Source organism: Apium graveolens, chromosome 11 (genome assembly GCF_009905375.1).
Source record: "Apium graveolens cultivar Ventura chromosome 11, ASM990537v1, whole genome shotgun sequence".
NCBI lineage: Eukaryota > Viridiplantae > Streptophyta > Magnoliopsida > Apiales > Apiaceae > Apium > Apium graveolens.
Genome location: NC_133657.1, coordinates 201102124 through 201114998, shown reverse-complemented (window position 1 = coordinate 201114998; position 12875 = coordinate 201102124). Strand labels below are relative to the sequence as shown.

At 35.2% G+C, this 12875-nt stretch overlaps 2 protein-coding genes across 4 annotated transcripts; one reads left to right on the top strand and one right to left on the bottom strand.

Annotated features, from left to right (window-relative positions):
- The first annotated feature begins 390 nt into the window (after positions 1-390).
- On the top strand, positions 391-5753 carry LOC141697247 (uncharacterized). Its single transcript, XM_074501529.1, has 5 exons — positions 391-643; positions 1816-3189; positions 4039-4239; positions 4459-4654; positions 5253-5753. Exons 1-5 carry the CDS (start codon positions 569-571, stop codon positions 5435-5437), a joined length of 2031 nt encoding a protein of 676 aa, XP_074357630.1. The 5' UTR covers positions 391-568; the 3' UTR covers positions 5438-5753.
- A 685-nt stretch (positions 5754-6438) lies between these two features.
- LOC141697217 (BES1/BZR1 homolog protein 4-like) lies at positions 6439-10819 on the bottom strand. 3 transcript variants are annotated; one of them, XM_074501494.1, is made up of 3 exons: positions 10505-10818; positions 6960-7717; positions 6439-6856 (listed from the first exon to the last, which is right to left on the bottom strand). In XM_074501494.1, the coding sequence occupies exons 1-3, from the start codon at positions 10718-10720 to the stop codon at positions 6853-6855; spliced, it is 978 nt and encodes a 325-aa protein (XP_074357595.1). In that variant the 5' UTR covers positions 10721-10818; the 3' UTR covers positions 6439-6852. The 3 variants fall into 3 exon arrangements, with proteins under 3 accessions (XP_074357595.1, XP_074357597.1, XP_074357596.1); XM_074501496.1 differs by lacking the exon at positions 10505-10818 and adding an exon at positions 8665-10295; XM_074501495.1 differs by lacking the exon at positions 6439-6856 and having other exon boundaries at positions 6956-7717; positions 10505-10819.
- Between the last annotated feature and the right edge of the window lie 2056 nt (positions 10820-12875).

The window sequence follows — 12875 nt, the reverse complement described above, 5'->3', positions numbered from 1 at the left end:
TTAGTAGGATAAATATACTATATTTATTAGTAATTTAATAATTTAGTAGTTTATTAGATATATAACACTATTTATCTATTTTTGTAATAATCAAAATTAGGGAATTATCGTTGAACCAAATTATTTCTATTCCGGTTATTATAATATAGTATAAATAGATATATTTAACTATTTTGAGATTGTTTAATATTAAAAAAATTAAAAATAAATATAATTATGCAAGTTTTAATTTCGTTTTTGAATGTGAACCAAACTGATAAAATAAATGAGGATCATTTTTTTAATTCTCCTCCGTTCTTTTTTCAGTTTCATTCCATTTCCTCTGACGAACGAGACGCCTGATTTTATTTATTTTATTGATCTTAACATAAAGAAAAAGAAAGTTTGACAAAAAAAAGTAATTAAGAATGCTATAATGACACTCAAAAGCAGCTTAAATTTTACCTGAAGCCTGAAGGCTTTAATTGATAAATCTACTTTCAATAATAATATAACTGTATAATTAATTAATTAAGCTGGTGTTTCTTATTGTTGAAATTGTACAGATGATTGATACTAATCAACCAACATGGAGATCAAAAGCGATAAATTAGAGATTTTGGAAACTGGGATAGCCGATCAATTCAATTTCAGCTCTCACCAGGTAATAAAAATCGTTTCTTTGTATGATTTTATGTATTATTATCCATTTGTGTAGTTCAAGAATTGATTCTTTGTTGAATTCAATACATGGGTAGCTCTAGTTTTCCTTTTACTGTGTGTGTACGTGAGAGAGACAGAGAGAGAGAGAGAGAGGGAGAGGGAGAGGGAGAGAGAGAGAGAGAGAGCGAGAGGAAGAGGGAGAGAGAGCGCGATAGGAAGAGGGAGAGAGAGAGAGAGAGAGCGAGAGGAAGAGGGAGAGAGAGCGCGATAGGAAGAGGGAGAGAGAGAGAGAGGAGAGAGTTTTAATCTGAGTTATGTTAAAAGGATTAAAGCTAATGGAACAAGTTCCCACTTTATGGTTGTTTATTAGCTCAAGAATTTTTTTTCTTTGTTGAATTCCATACATGGGTAATAAAAATCATTTTTTTGTTTGATTATACGTATTATGATCCATTTGTATAGTTCAAGAACTGATCTTTTTGTTGAATTCAATACACGGGTAGCTCCACTTTTTCGTTTTGAGTGTATGTGTGTGAGAAAGAGAGATAGAGGGATGGAGGGGGGGAGAAGAGAAGAGAGGGAGAGACTGAGAGAGAGGGGGGATGGAGGGAGGGTGAGAAGAGAAGATAGGGGGGAAGATAGAGGGAGAGACTGAGAGAGAGCAGGATGGAGGGAGGGAGAGAAGAGAGGAGAGAGAGAGAGAGAGAGATCATTAATCTGAGGTATGTTTAAGACTTAATGTTGATGGTTCAAGTTACCCATTTTAAATTCTTTAGTAGGATTATCGTAGATGAATATAAAAGACTAGTTTTTTTTTGTTATTCTAGACTGACCTTTGTGTGTGTATGAGGGGGGGGATGATGTTAATGTGTTTCTGACAAATTTATGAGTTAGGCTTGGTGATTTTAGTGTGTCGGGTCCTTCCATGTTCAGTAATTTTCAATGTTTTGTCATTTTAAAAGATTACAGGTGTTTGTATAAAGCTTGAAAGAATAATAATTTTATGAATGGGGCATTCTGCTGATATTAGGTTAAATAAATCGTGTTGTTTCAGTTCAAGCAGAAGTTTAGGTCGTGTTAGGCATTGCTACCCAATAGTTCATCTTTGACCATCATAGTGACTATCTGTCTGACTCTAAGTTGTGCATTTACTGCAATTTGCTGCTATGACAGGGTTGCGATGGATTTGTGGAAGATAGTGAGGTGCCACATGATACTGAGTTATGTCTACAGTCCCATCTTTCAGGGGACGAAAATGGTGTGGTAGGATGTTTGATAAGCCCACAAGTGACTGCAACAAAAGAATCTATTGAAGTACCAGAGTCGTCAGGGTTGAGGAGTGATAAAGATGATAAATTTGAGGATCAGGAACTGGGTAAACTTGAATATTGTACAACCATGTTAGTTCAACACTTGAGGATGGAAGATGATGAGAGTGGTGATTTAAGGAGTTCGGGAATTTCCGAAACTAAAGATTGTGAGAATAAATCAAACCAGCAGTGTGCGAGTGTAGATAATTGTGACAACTGTTCCGTCGGCCAAAGGATAGCTGGTTCTCAGGAATGTGATGCCAATTCACCTCAATCAGTGCATGATGAAAAGAGAAGTGACATTAGCCAAGTCATCAAAGAAGTGGCTTGTAGTGAAGAATGTGCAACCGTAACACCTGGACATATGATGTATAATAAAGATGAGGATACTATGTTTGATGCTCAACTATTGTCCAAAACTGAAGTGTGTGATGTTAATGTACCACGAGATTTGGACAATAAGAGTAATGAGGATGTAGATCGCTATCCGGAACAAGAGAAGTACTTCTACTATGACCCACCACTTTTTGAGGAAACTGGGGTCTGGATACCTGTATCTGTGCCTCCAATGTCAGAAAGTGAGCATGAGGAATGGGCCAGAGGTTTTTTATCAAACGGAGGAACGTTCTTTGAAGAAGACATGGGGTGGGGAGATCTATATGTAGAAGACAAAGAGCTGACCATGTGGGATGTGGTGGTAGAAATGCTACTTGTAGCTAGAGGAAAAGTAAACGCTTTTGCTTCTGGTGATATTCCTAGTATTACATGGATGTCTGGTCACATTGTTGAGCAAGCTTGGAAGGAGATTTCCCAGACTCTCACAGAGGTCAATAATGATAAAACTCAGAAGCTTCTTCAAACAGACCCACCTAAATGGTTGCCTGATAGTTCAGCTTCTGCTTGTATGCTGTGTAGTATGCGATTTCATCCAATCATGTGCACCAGGCACCACTGCCGGTTCTGTGGTGGAATATTTTGCAGCGAGTGTACTAAAGGAAGGAGCTTGTTACCAGAAAAGTTCCGTGTTGGGGATCCACAACGCGTTTGTGATGTTTGCTGTGTGCGCCTTGAGTCTGTACAGCCATACTTAATGAATCAAGTAAGTCGTGCTGCGCAGTTGCCAACCCATGATTTGACAGACCTAAGCACTCTCAGATCTTGGCTAAATTTTCCATGTGGACAATCTATGGAATATGAGATTTATAAAGCCACCAACATAATTCGCGGGTATAATCAGGTAAGATGCAGTTTCACCTATGTAGTGAGTCATCATATAATCTTATTTAATTCGTAAAACAAAGTTGTGATGTAAAAGTTTAACATTTATTTATGAATCAAAGTTGATTTTGTCTTCTTGATATGATAATACTTAATTTCATATAAACAATCTCTTACTTTATTACTGTGGACTACATTTCACTTGGTTTTAGTCACTCACTTTTAAATTTAACTGGGAAGATTGTCCCTTAAAAATTCAGAATGCAATTATACCCCGTTTGGGAAACTAGATATCATTTGAAATTCTGGATTTGATCAAATAACATGTTTGGGAATTTGGATTGGATTTCATTTGAAATCCAAGACATTCAAATATTATTATAAACATGAGAATTTGAAATGACAACTCAAATTCTATCATTTGAAATCCATCTTTTTAAGTGAAATGCATGTTTCCAAACACCCTCTTAAGTAATTTCTGCCACCGGTCTGTCATTTAGTTAGAGATCTTCAGCTATGTGGCATTACGTGGAATCAGGTTTTTAGGAGGTTGAGTCAGGTTTCTTCTGAATGGTTCTTTTCCATCACAATCGTGGTGTCCTTGTCATTTCATAATTCAAGAACCTTTGTAGCACAGCCTTGACTTATTCATATGGTGAGTTATAACAGTAGACGTGTGGCCATGTATAAGCAATCATGATACCGTAAGTTATACCAACAGACCAAATGGTTATATGATAGCAATCGTAGTGAATGAGGTGTAATAATTCATGCTTATTAATTTACCCATTTACATTTGTAGTGAAATATGCCCTCTTATACCTTTAAGTATCAAATTTAACATTGGTTTTGTATAATTACATTTTAGGTTGGTTCTCTGAGACACGAAAGGTCAATTCCAGATGCTATTTTAAGTCAAGCAAAAGGCCTTGCAATACTAACTGTCATGAAAGTTGGTGTAATGGTTACTTACAACATTGGAACAGGACTAGTAATTGCTCGTAGGGAGGATGGATCATGGTCTCCTCCATCTGCTGTTTCTTCTTTTGGTGTGGGCTGGGGTGCTCAGGTAACTACATTATTTTTTTCCTTCCAATTTCTGTTTACTTGTTGAAATATCGTGTGCGAGTACCGATGTATGCTTTGGCTTATGGAGTAATATTTAATGAGTAATCTAATTGAAATTACATTGTGCAAATCTGTCCGTCAAGTTGCAAACCAGAAAAAATGCAATGAATAGTTTTGAATCTGTGAATCGGATGGATAACACAGTTTTGTTCTTTTGCAGGCTGGAGGTGAATTTACAGACTATATTATTGTACTGAGATCAATTGAGGCTGTCAAGACTTTCAGTGGAGATGTCCATCTTTCAGTTGGAGCCGGTTTAAGTGCAGCTGTTGGTATTCTAGGGCGGACAGCTGAAGCAGATGTAAGAGCTGGCACCGGTGGGTATGCTGCTTGTTACACATATAGTTGCAGTAAAGGTAATTTGTTGACCAAATATACTTAAATTAGTATGCTTCGTCTTTGTGCCATATGTTTGGGTATGTTAAACTATATGCATTGATAGTAATAGTATTATATTTAAGTTTCTTGGCATGAACTTGTAGTAGCTACCTGTTTAAATTCTCTTTTGCTGATAAAGATAAAGAAGCGAGCTATTTGGAGGTTACTCCATTTCTAGATAGTCTTTTTTTGCACTAGAACACCATTTGGTGTTATTGTGTGGAACCCCCTTTTGATTTTCATTGGTTGTTAAGGCTCCAAGATTCTTTGTAGTTTATCTATTAAAATGCTTTTCGTCAGTTTCTTCGTCAGTTTTTTGTTGGTGTAGCCTTTCATCAAACAGAAGGAACTACTAAGCAAATCTACCAGGAATAAGAAAAAATTAAACTTTAATACTTGGTCAGTATTTAGAAGTAGATAATTATTTTTTTTCTTTGGATTAACAATTGAGGACTTGAGGTAATGCTTGATCAACTGTATGCTTCGTCAAATAAATTTACCAACCTTTAGTTTCTTTTTTTTATTTTTCCTTTTAAGATGTCAATTTGTACAAATGTGCTGTTGTGTATATTGCAGGTGCATTTGTTGGTTGCTCTCTAGAAGGTAGTATTCTGACGACTCGTGTGAAAGAAAATTCCCGATTTTATGGTAGACAGTCGATAACTGCATCTGATATACTTCTTGGTACATTGCCCAAGCCACCTGCTGCTGCAGCCCTGTATCGTGCACTGGCTGATCTGTATCAGAAGTTTAAAGTTTAATTGTTTATGCTTCAAATTGGAGTTATTGATCTTCGCCAATCGCCACTAATAGACCTGGAATGGGTTATGTACATACTATTCCATTGGATTATTTGTTCATGTAAAGGTTATCTGTTATTGTTACGCGATTGTACAGCTCATATCGTGTGGACCTGGAATGGGTTATGTACATACTATGCCATTGGATTATTTGTTTATGTAAAGGCTATCTGTTATTGTTACGCGATTGTACAGCTCATATTATGTAGAAGATGAAGTTTATGTAAATTGAATCAAAATAATGAATGCTATCAGTTGATAGCTGCATTATGCTGTTGCTATGGCTCTTAGCAGCCGTATCTGTTTTAGAGCATCTCTTGTGGGTAAAAATCTTTAGATAAAAATGTGTCAAAGATATCATAGATTAATATTATAGAAACTGCGTAAAAATTAATGTACTCCAATGGTGCATTCTTGTTAGTTAAAACAACGTGCCTGTATCGGCTATATTTGTCGAACATGTACATATAATTAGTTAAACTATACATAATCTACTTATTGTATCGAAATTATACATTCTATTTATAATAACATAAAAAGATAAAAATATACTATTTTTAAAATATATTCAATCATTATAGCTAACTCCCTAGAGTAAATTAGCTAATAGATTTGACAAATTTTACATAATCACTGTCCCAAATATTTCTTTACATTTTCCTTTTTTGATGTCTCATCCAATTCGTTACATTTCAAAATTTACAAAAGTGCCCATCACTTTCCCACTTTTTTTCCCTTTTCACTATCTTTTTTTTATACATTAAAAATCAATGGGTTCCACTACTTCACTCATTTTTCTTTCTCTTTTTAACTATTTTATACATATTTTTTAACCTACGTGCTCAAAATAAATGTAAACAATTGACCGGGACGGAGGGAGTATCATTTTAGTCAACCACTTTAACAAACAGCATAGGAGACGCTCTTACGGTGAAAAAACTAAAGACAAAGAAAAAAGAATCTAGCTGTCAAAAACTCAAGAAATTTGTAACCATAAATCAACTTTAATACAATATCAAAATCACAAATGACAACCAGTGTTTATGTATCATTGTTGTAATGGAAAATTCTTTAGATAAATTAAAAAAATTAACAAAGGTGAAATAGATCTTAGGAAAATCTAAAAAAGAAAAAGGCCACCACCAGAACTATTTGTATCTTAATTTATACTTTCCTTTTCTAAAGTAAAATGAAGAGAAGTAAAGAAACTGAAGACACTTGGAGCTGCACCCTACATTTCATCCTTGCTAGTTTGCAGTAGCAGAACCTCCAAATTAGTACATCGTATAAGGAGGCCAGGCCACTCGTGTTTTGACAAAGTGCGGATTAGCAACCACTCCATTAACATTCAAATATACCTCTTGTGCCGCAATTTTTTATCTGCGATTTTCAAATTAAAACATTTATGGCCACTCCAGGAAGTTATTTTACGTATATCGGAAGGGTATATAAAGTTAAAGAACAGCAATGCGAAACAAGCTACCTCGTGCTAGGGTTCCCAAGAGTGAGTTCAAGATCATCCGAGACACATTCTTCGTGAATCCTCTCTCCTTCCCATGGTTTAACTAGCCCCTTTGTGTGACTGCCAAATGCAAATTCAGAGGAAATTGCATCGGACATTGGAACATCTGCTGTTTGATCAAAACCCGCTGTAATTGCTGGAGAGCACGTTCCACTTTGCCCAGGAGTCCACATGCGAGATCCTCCGCAGGAAACTGCCTCTCTGAAGCCAAATGTGCTGGGTGAAACGAGGCTAAATGTGGGCGACGAAGCCCCGTCTTGGGGAGTTTGAACACCAGACAACCACCCAGAATCTGGTGGGGTCTGATGGCCAGGGCTCGGAGGTGTGGAAGAGGGTAGAAAAGGATAGTGCTGGCCAGCCCATGCTGGAACAGCATTTGGATCATCCCACCCATCTTTCATTCTAGGAGTTCGAGCAGTAGGAGAACTTAATGGTGGGGTGACAGGTGCACTTATTGAACCTCCAGGAATGTAGAGGTGGAGGGGGTAGTTAGATGACGAAGGTGATGATCCTGATGAGAGGTTTTTCAGCCACGGGATAAGGGAATTGGGATCTGCATTATTATTGCTTCCGGTGTATATGGATGAGATCGGACTGGGGAAGGATGATGAAGCAGGGCTAGGATTAAATGATGCACACGGACTCGGTTGGTATGAAGAACAAGGACTGGCCGAGGCTGAGCCACCCATAACATCCATACGTTCCACAAGTTTGCAACCCTACAAAAAGCAAAAACACCAGGCATCAGAACATGCTAGACTAAAGACTAGAAGTTCATTGTCAACATTCAGTTAATGTCCTTAATTTATAGTTATTTACATAATACCCAACAAACATTTATACGAGGATAAAAGTATATAGCAAAAATGATTACTGGCTTGTCAAAAATAGATATGTTGCCTGAATGGACGAAAAAATGCAACATTTCATTCCTATTCACCTTTCTTTTTAAAAGATAGAAACTGACCCCCTTGGGTTTTTCTTAAGCTTTGCATCTTATCACTTGCCCAAGGAAATGAATAGCAAAATATATGGAAAAGACAGTATTGTGGACCTTGTGTCCCAAATATAAAAATAAAGCCTACAGATTATGCTTACACCACACGCTCCATTTAGAAGATCTCAAGACAAAAGGACCTACCTATATAACCATAATCGAAAGAAGTCAACATTCACCAGTAAAATGATGTGGATCATTTACACTTATATAAACCTATTATTGCATTAATGGTAGAAAGATTCCTCAGATTGAATTGTAAAAAAGCATTCTTGCAAGAAAAACTTTCAATACTTTAAATTTAAATACCAGATTATTGACAACCATATAAATTTAATATACCCTCATCGTCTGTTTTCAATGTCTATGTATTTCTTAACCTTGGTTAATCAAACTATAAAATGAGTTTAAATAAAGGTTGCATAATCAAAAAAATCCAACCTAGAAATAGCATCTCGTCCCGTGGCATGTACGGTATATTGTACCCGAACTGCTATAGAAGAAGTTTTAGAACCATAATGGACAATTTTCCAGTAATAAATCTCGGTCAGAGTGTCACAATGTCGCTCATAGAATTTGAAGAACTATTTATGTCTAGCTGCTTGGATATTTTTACAAATATTCTAATACTAATATAAAGCCAAAAGGAGAAATGCAATAGAAGGGTACCTGATATTCTAAATCCATCTCCATCCCACAAAAAGGCCACGTAATTTAGATGCCAAAAAGAAAATTTGATTAGGACTCATTGAGTGAAAGAATAATATCAGACCCATAATGGTGAACCGCAATTGTGCATAAACCCTCGATTACAATCTTTAGTTGATATGGACCTGGTGGGTCCCTAGTGTTTCCGGTGCTGAAAATTGCACGCACTAACGTAGCTATACATCCTCAATATGTAGCAATTTTTGTAAACCTTCCTCCATACTTAGCTATGTTCTACATGTGATATTGTAGTTATGAACCCTACAACTTTACCAGGTGGGAACCATATGCAACTATCAATTACCCAAGTTAACCATACTAAGTGCAAAAACTGTTACTTTTAGAAGCTAAAAAGCTCTAAACAATCCACCCTGATGGTTCTGTATGATACAGTAACTAATTCAAAACAAGGGACCCCCAAAAGAAATTTGTAAATCATAATGTCAACAATAGTTTTTATAATCACACTGCTCCACACGGCACGCTACCACTTTGCTAACCAGCTCCAACTCTCAACTTTCCATACCAAAAATACTCATTAAACCCCCCATAAACTCTATAACTTGATCAAAAGTTTGAAAAATCTACACCAAATCAATAAATCCTGACATCAAAAAACTAAAACACCAACTTTCAACTTTCCATACCAAAAAATAAACTCATAAAACCCCCCACGAACTCAATAACTTGATCAAAAATTCTATCTACACCGAATCAATAAACCCGACATCGAAATATTAGACCACCGCAATTTAAAAATTCCTTTAACACTGAAAAATAGATATAAACCAAACCAAACATACTCGTTTATGATGATAAAGATGTATGCACACCGAGCCCATCATGAAATTTCTAAAAATAAGACTAGACTTGCAAAAACAAGAAAACATAGGGTGGGCCCACAAAGGCAAACAAAACCAGAAAGCCCATGAGAACCCACGCTGGAGTTGAAAAAGTGTCACCCGCCACCCGGGAATCTCGGATAAAAAAATATACTAATAAACAACCTTTGTATGTATATAAAACAACCTAAACATGCATATGTTTATGTAATAATTTGCTTAACAGTTCCTGTAATACATATGGCTTTATGTCAGAATTTAACCACCTGCTGTCATTGGTTACTCATTCAAAATACCTAAACTACCCTTCTGTAACACTCCATGTACATTTCATTCAAAGGGTAAAAAGGGGATTTTACTTACAAAAATTAATCAGAAGAATAATCAGAAGTCAGAACAGATCTTAGATTAGACTTTGATCACGTAAAACATCAAATCTCAGCCGTCCATTCCCCATTATTAAAACCCTCAAACTCAATCTCCACCGTCGAACACGATCTTAATCCTTAATCACCTCTCCCTAAAAAATGCTAACGTACACTCCACTCCCGGAGGCGCACGTTAGCCTACACATCCCCCGTAAACTATCCACGCATATTAAACTCAGCCGGAGGCGCACGTTAGCTTATCGTCCACCACCGCGCACATTAGCAAGCTCAACAAGCAAATTACTAAAACACGATCTCAAATTCTAGCTAAAAAAATCACTTAAACACTAACTTGCGCCGGAGAAAATTAAACTATCGCCGAAAAAATCGGACACCTTAAAATTCAGTAAAATTTAATAAACTCAAGATCGGAAAATTTTATTCATTTATCGAGATTATAATTAAAATTAAACCACACCGCTACTTATCATGTTATGAATTATGACCGTTAATCGAGCTTATACCAACTTATCGAGAAAATATTAATTTATCGAGATTATTAATTTATCGAGAATTTAACAAACTACTAACCTTCCGATAAGTAGTACCATCTTCTTCAACAGTCCAACCAGCTTCATCACAAAGAGCTTTCAGCACTTCATTATTATCACAATGCTTCGGTAACTTAAAGTTACCGTACATTCTAAGTCCGGCGAAGATCTTGGCGGCGATCGCGCGGCGGCGGCGTTCACGGCGCTTGTTGTTTTCTCGCTCTTTCCAAGTGGGAAGTCTCGAGCCGGACGTCATTGAACGGCCGGTTTAATTGGACCGGAGGGGAGATGAAATGATTGGAGTGAACCGGGATGAATAAATGAGGAGAGGGTGGTGTAGTGCGGAGAGATGCGAGTTTGGGGCTATATATTTGGGGTTTATTTTTTTGCCCTTGGGATTGTGTTTTTATTACCGTTGTGCTTGCCTTATTTTTTCTTTTTATTTATTTTAGATTGTGTAATTGTTTTGGAGATGTATCAAATACGAATGTGATATGATAATTCAAGTGATATAAAATAATGTTACATATTTCAAAAACAAGATCGGAAACGGTTTTAAAAAATATTTTGGGACTCTAATATCTCTTTGGGGGTTTTTGAAAAATATCCAAGTCTAAAAATATTTTTGCAAAAATACTGTGTAAAAATACTTTGACTAGTTTTGCAACTATATGAAAACTAAAATCAACCAAATTTTTTTTATTAAACTAATTACATATCTGGTTGATTTTGATTTATTCCGTATTTTTACAAAAAAAAATATAAGATAGTAAAATCGCAAAAAAACTTAAAAAAGTTAATATTTTTGATAAATTCTCTATCTCTTTTAGTGGTTATTATTTGTTAATTTATAATCTATATTTTGAGATCCGAGTATATGGTGATCGAATGCTCACTTATATTTAAATTAGTTAATCTTCCATTTTCAAGTATTTATTTAAGTATTCATTGAAGTTAATAATAAATTATATTTTTTTACAAAAATGACTTATAATCTTATAAATAAATATTTATTCTAAGAAATTATCGGGTGAGCGAGGATCGAATTCATGATTGGGTGAAGGACAAATTTAGCCTATTTTTACACAAAATTGACAAAAATAACCTAGTTCTGAAAAGTTGGTCAACTTTAGCCGATGTAATACCCAACTGTCAGTGGAGTATCCACTTTATACAAGATACTCAACTGACAGTGGAGTATCCCATATATGAAATACCCAACTACCAGTGAAGTATCTTATACAAATTGAGATACCCAACTGATAGTGGAGTATTCAATCGGCTAAAATTGACCATTTTTTTCAGAATGGCTATTATTGTTAAATTTTTTCAAAAATCCGCTATTTTTATCATTTTTTCTTCTGGATTTGGGCGCTAATTTATATTGATAAAATAAATTCTAACGGAGAATAGGCATAAGAGGGTGGTGCACGTGTTTAGGACAGTGAGAAAGAAGGTGGGGCGAAGGTAGTTGCTACGAAAGAAAGTTCAACATGTGAAGACACACAAAATCTTCCCCATCTTTGGCCTTTGCATTTTACTTACACACACTTATGTTATACATACAAACATATACATACATTGTACCCCCTTTGTGCTTTGTCTCCTTGAATTGGTCTTTGATTTAATTTATTTTTTGATTTTTTTTATTTACTAAATTATTAAGCTTTCGTGTCTTGCTTGTATGTCTACATCCACGTGACTTGACCCCTTTTTTTTAGTTGCATGTGTGTCTTTCTTTGTTTTTTTTTACTAATATGACTTATATATTTTATAATTGAGTATTTGTTCTACTGTTGTAAAAATCGGGAATCGAGGAAGATCGGCCGAGCTACCGATTTAGGATTAATTGAAAATCGGGGATTAATTGGAAGGATTAATCGGGATAAAAATCGGATTTATTATAATATTAAGTTATATTTAATATATTATTATGATTATATTAGTTATTTATTAACAAATATATATTTGTTATATCATAATTTCTATAATTATTTATTTTTAAATTGATATAGTATTTAATTTCAATAAATAATTATATATACTGCAATAAAGAAAAATTCGTAAAAATAAATCGGATTTCAAATATTGAACCGGTCAGATACTTTGTAGGGGATTAATCGGGGATTTTTTTAAAAATCGAAATTTTTAGAACATTGATCTGTTCTAATAAATCTCGGGGGTGAGCAAAAATCGAATTCAGAATCTGGGACGAGAATGAGATAAACTCAGGCTCGTGTCTTTCTTTGTTCATTTCATTGATTTAACAAATTAGGTTCATCAACCGGTTATGGACTTATGGATTCGAATGATCGTTAATTTGTTTTATTTTTATCTCGGTTTGATTTATCACCATAATTAGTATTTATTTAATATAAAAAATGACGATTGAGATAAATTTATTCTGATCA

Bases quoted from the DNA above. Each gene is read 5' to 3' on its own strand.
- LOC141697247 (XM_074501529.1), top strand. From the start codon at position 569: ATGGAGATCAAAAGCGATAAATTAGAGATTTTGGAAACTGGGATAGCC. The intron at 644-1,815 runs GTAATAAAAATC...CTGCTATGACAG, and splicing joins TCAATTTCAGCTCTCACCAG to GGTTGCGATGGATTTGTGGA. The intron at 3,190-4,038 runs GTAAGATGCAGT...ATTACATTTTAG, and splicing joins TAATTCGCGGGTATAATCAG to GTTGGTTCTCTGAGACACGA.
- LOC141697217 (XM_074501495.1), bottom strand. From the start codon at position 10,720: ATGACGTCCGGCTCGAGACTTCCCACTTGGAAAGAGCGAGAAAACAAC. The intron at 7,718-10,504 runs GTTAGTAGTTTG...TGCTTTTTGTAG, and splicing joins ATGGTACTACTTATCGGAAG to GGTTGCAAACTTGTGGAACG.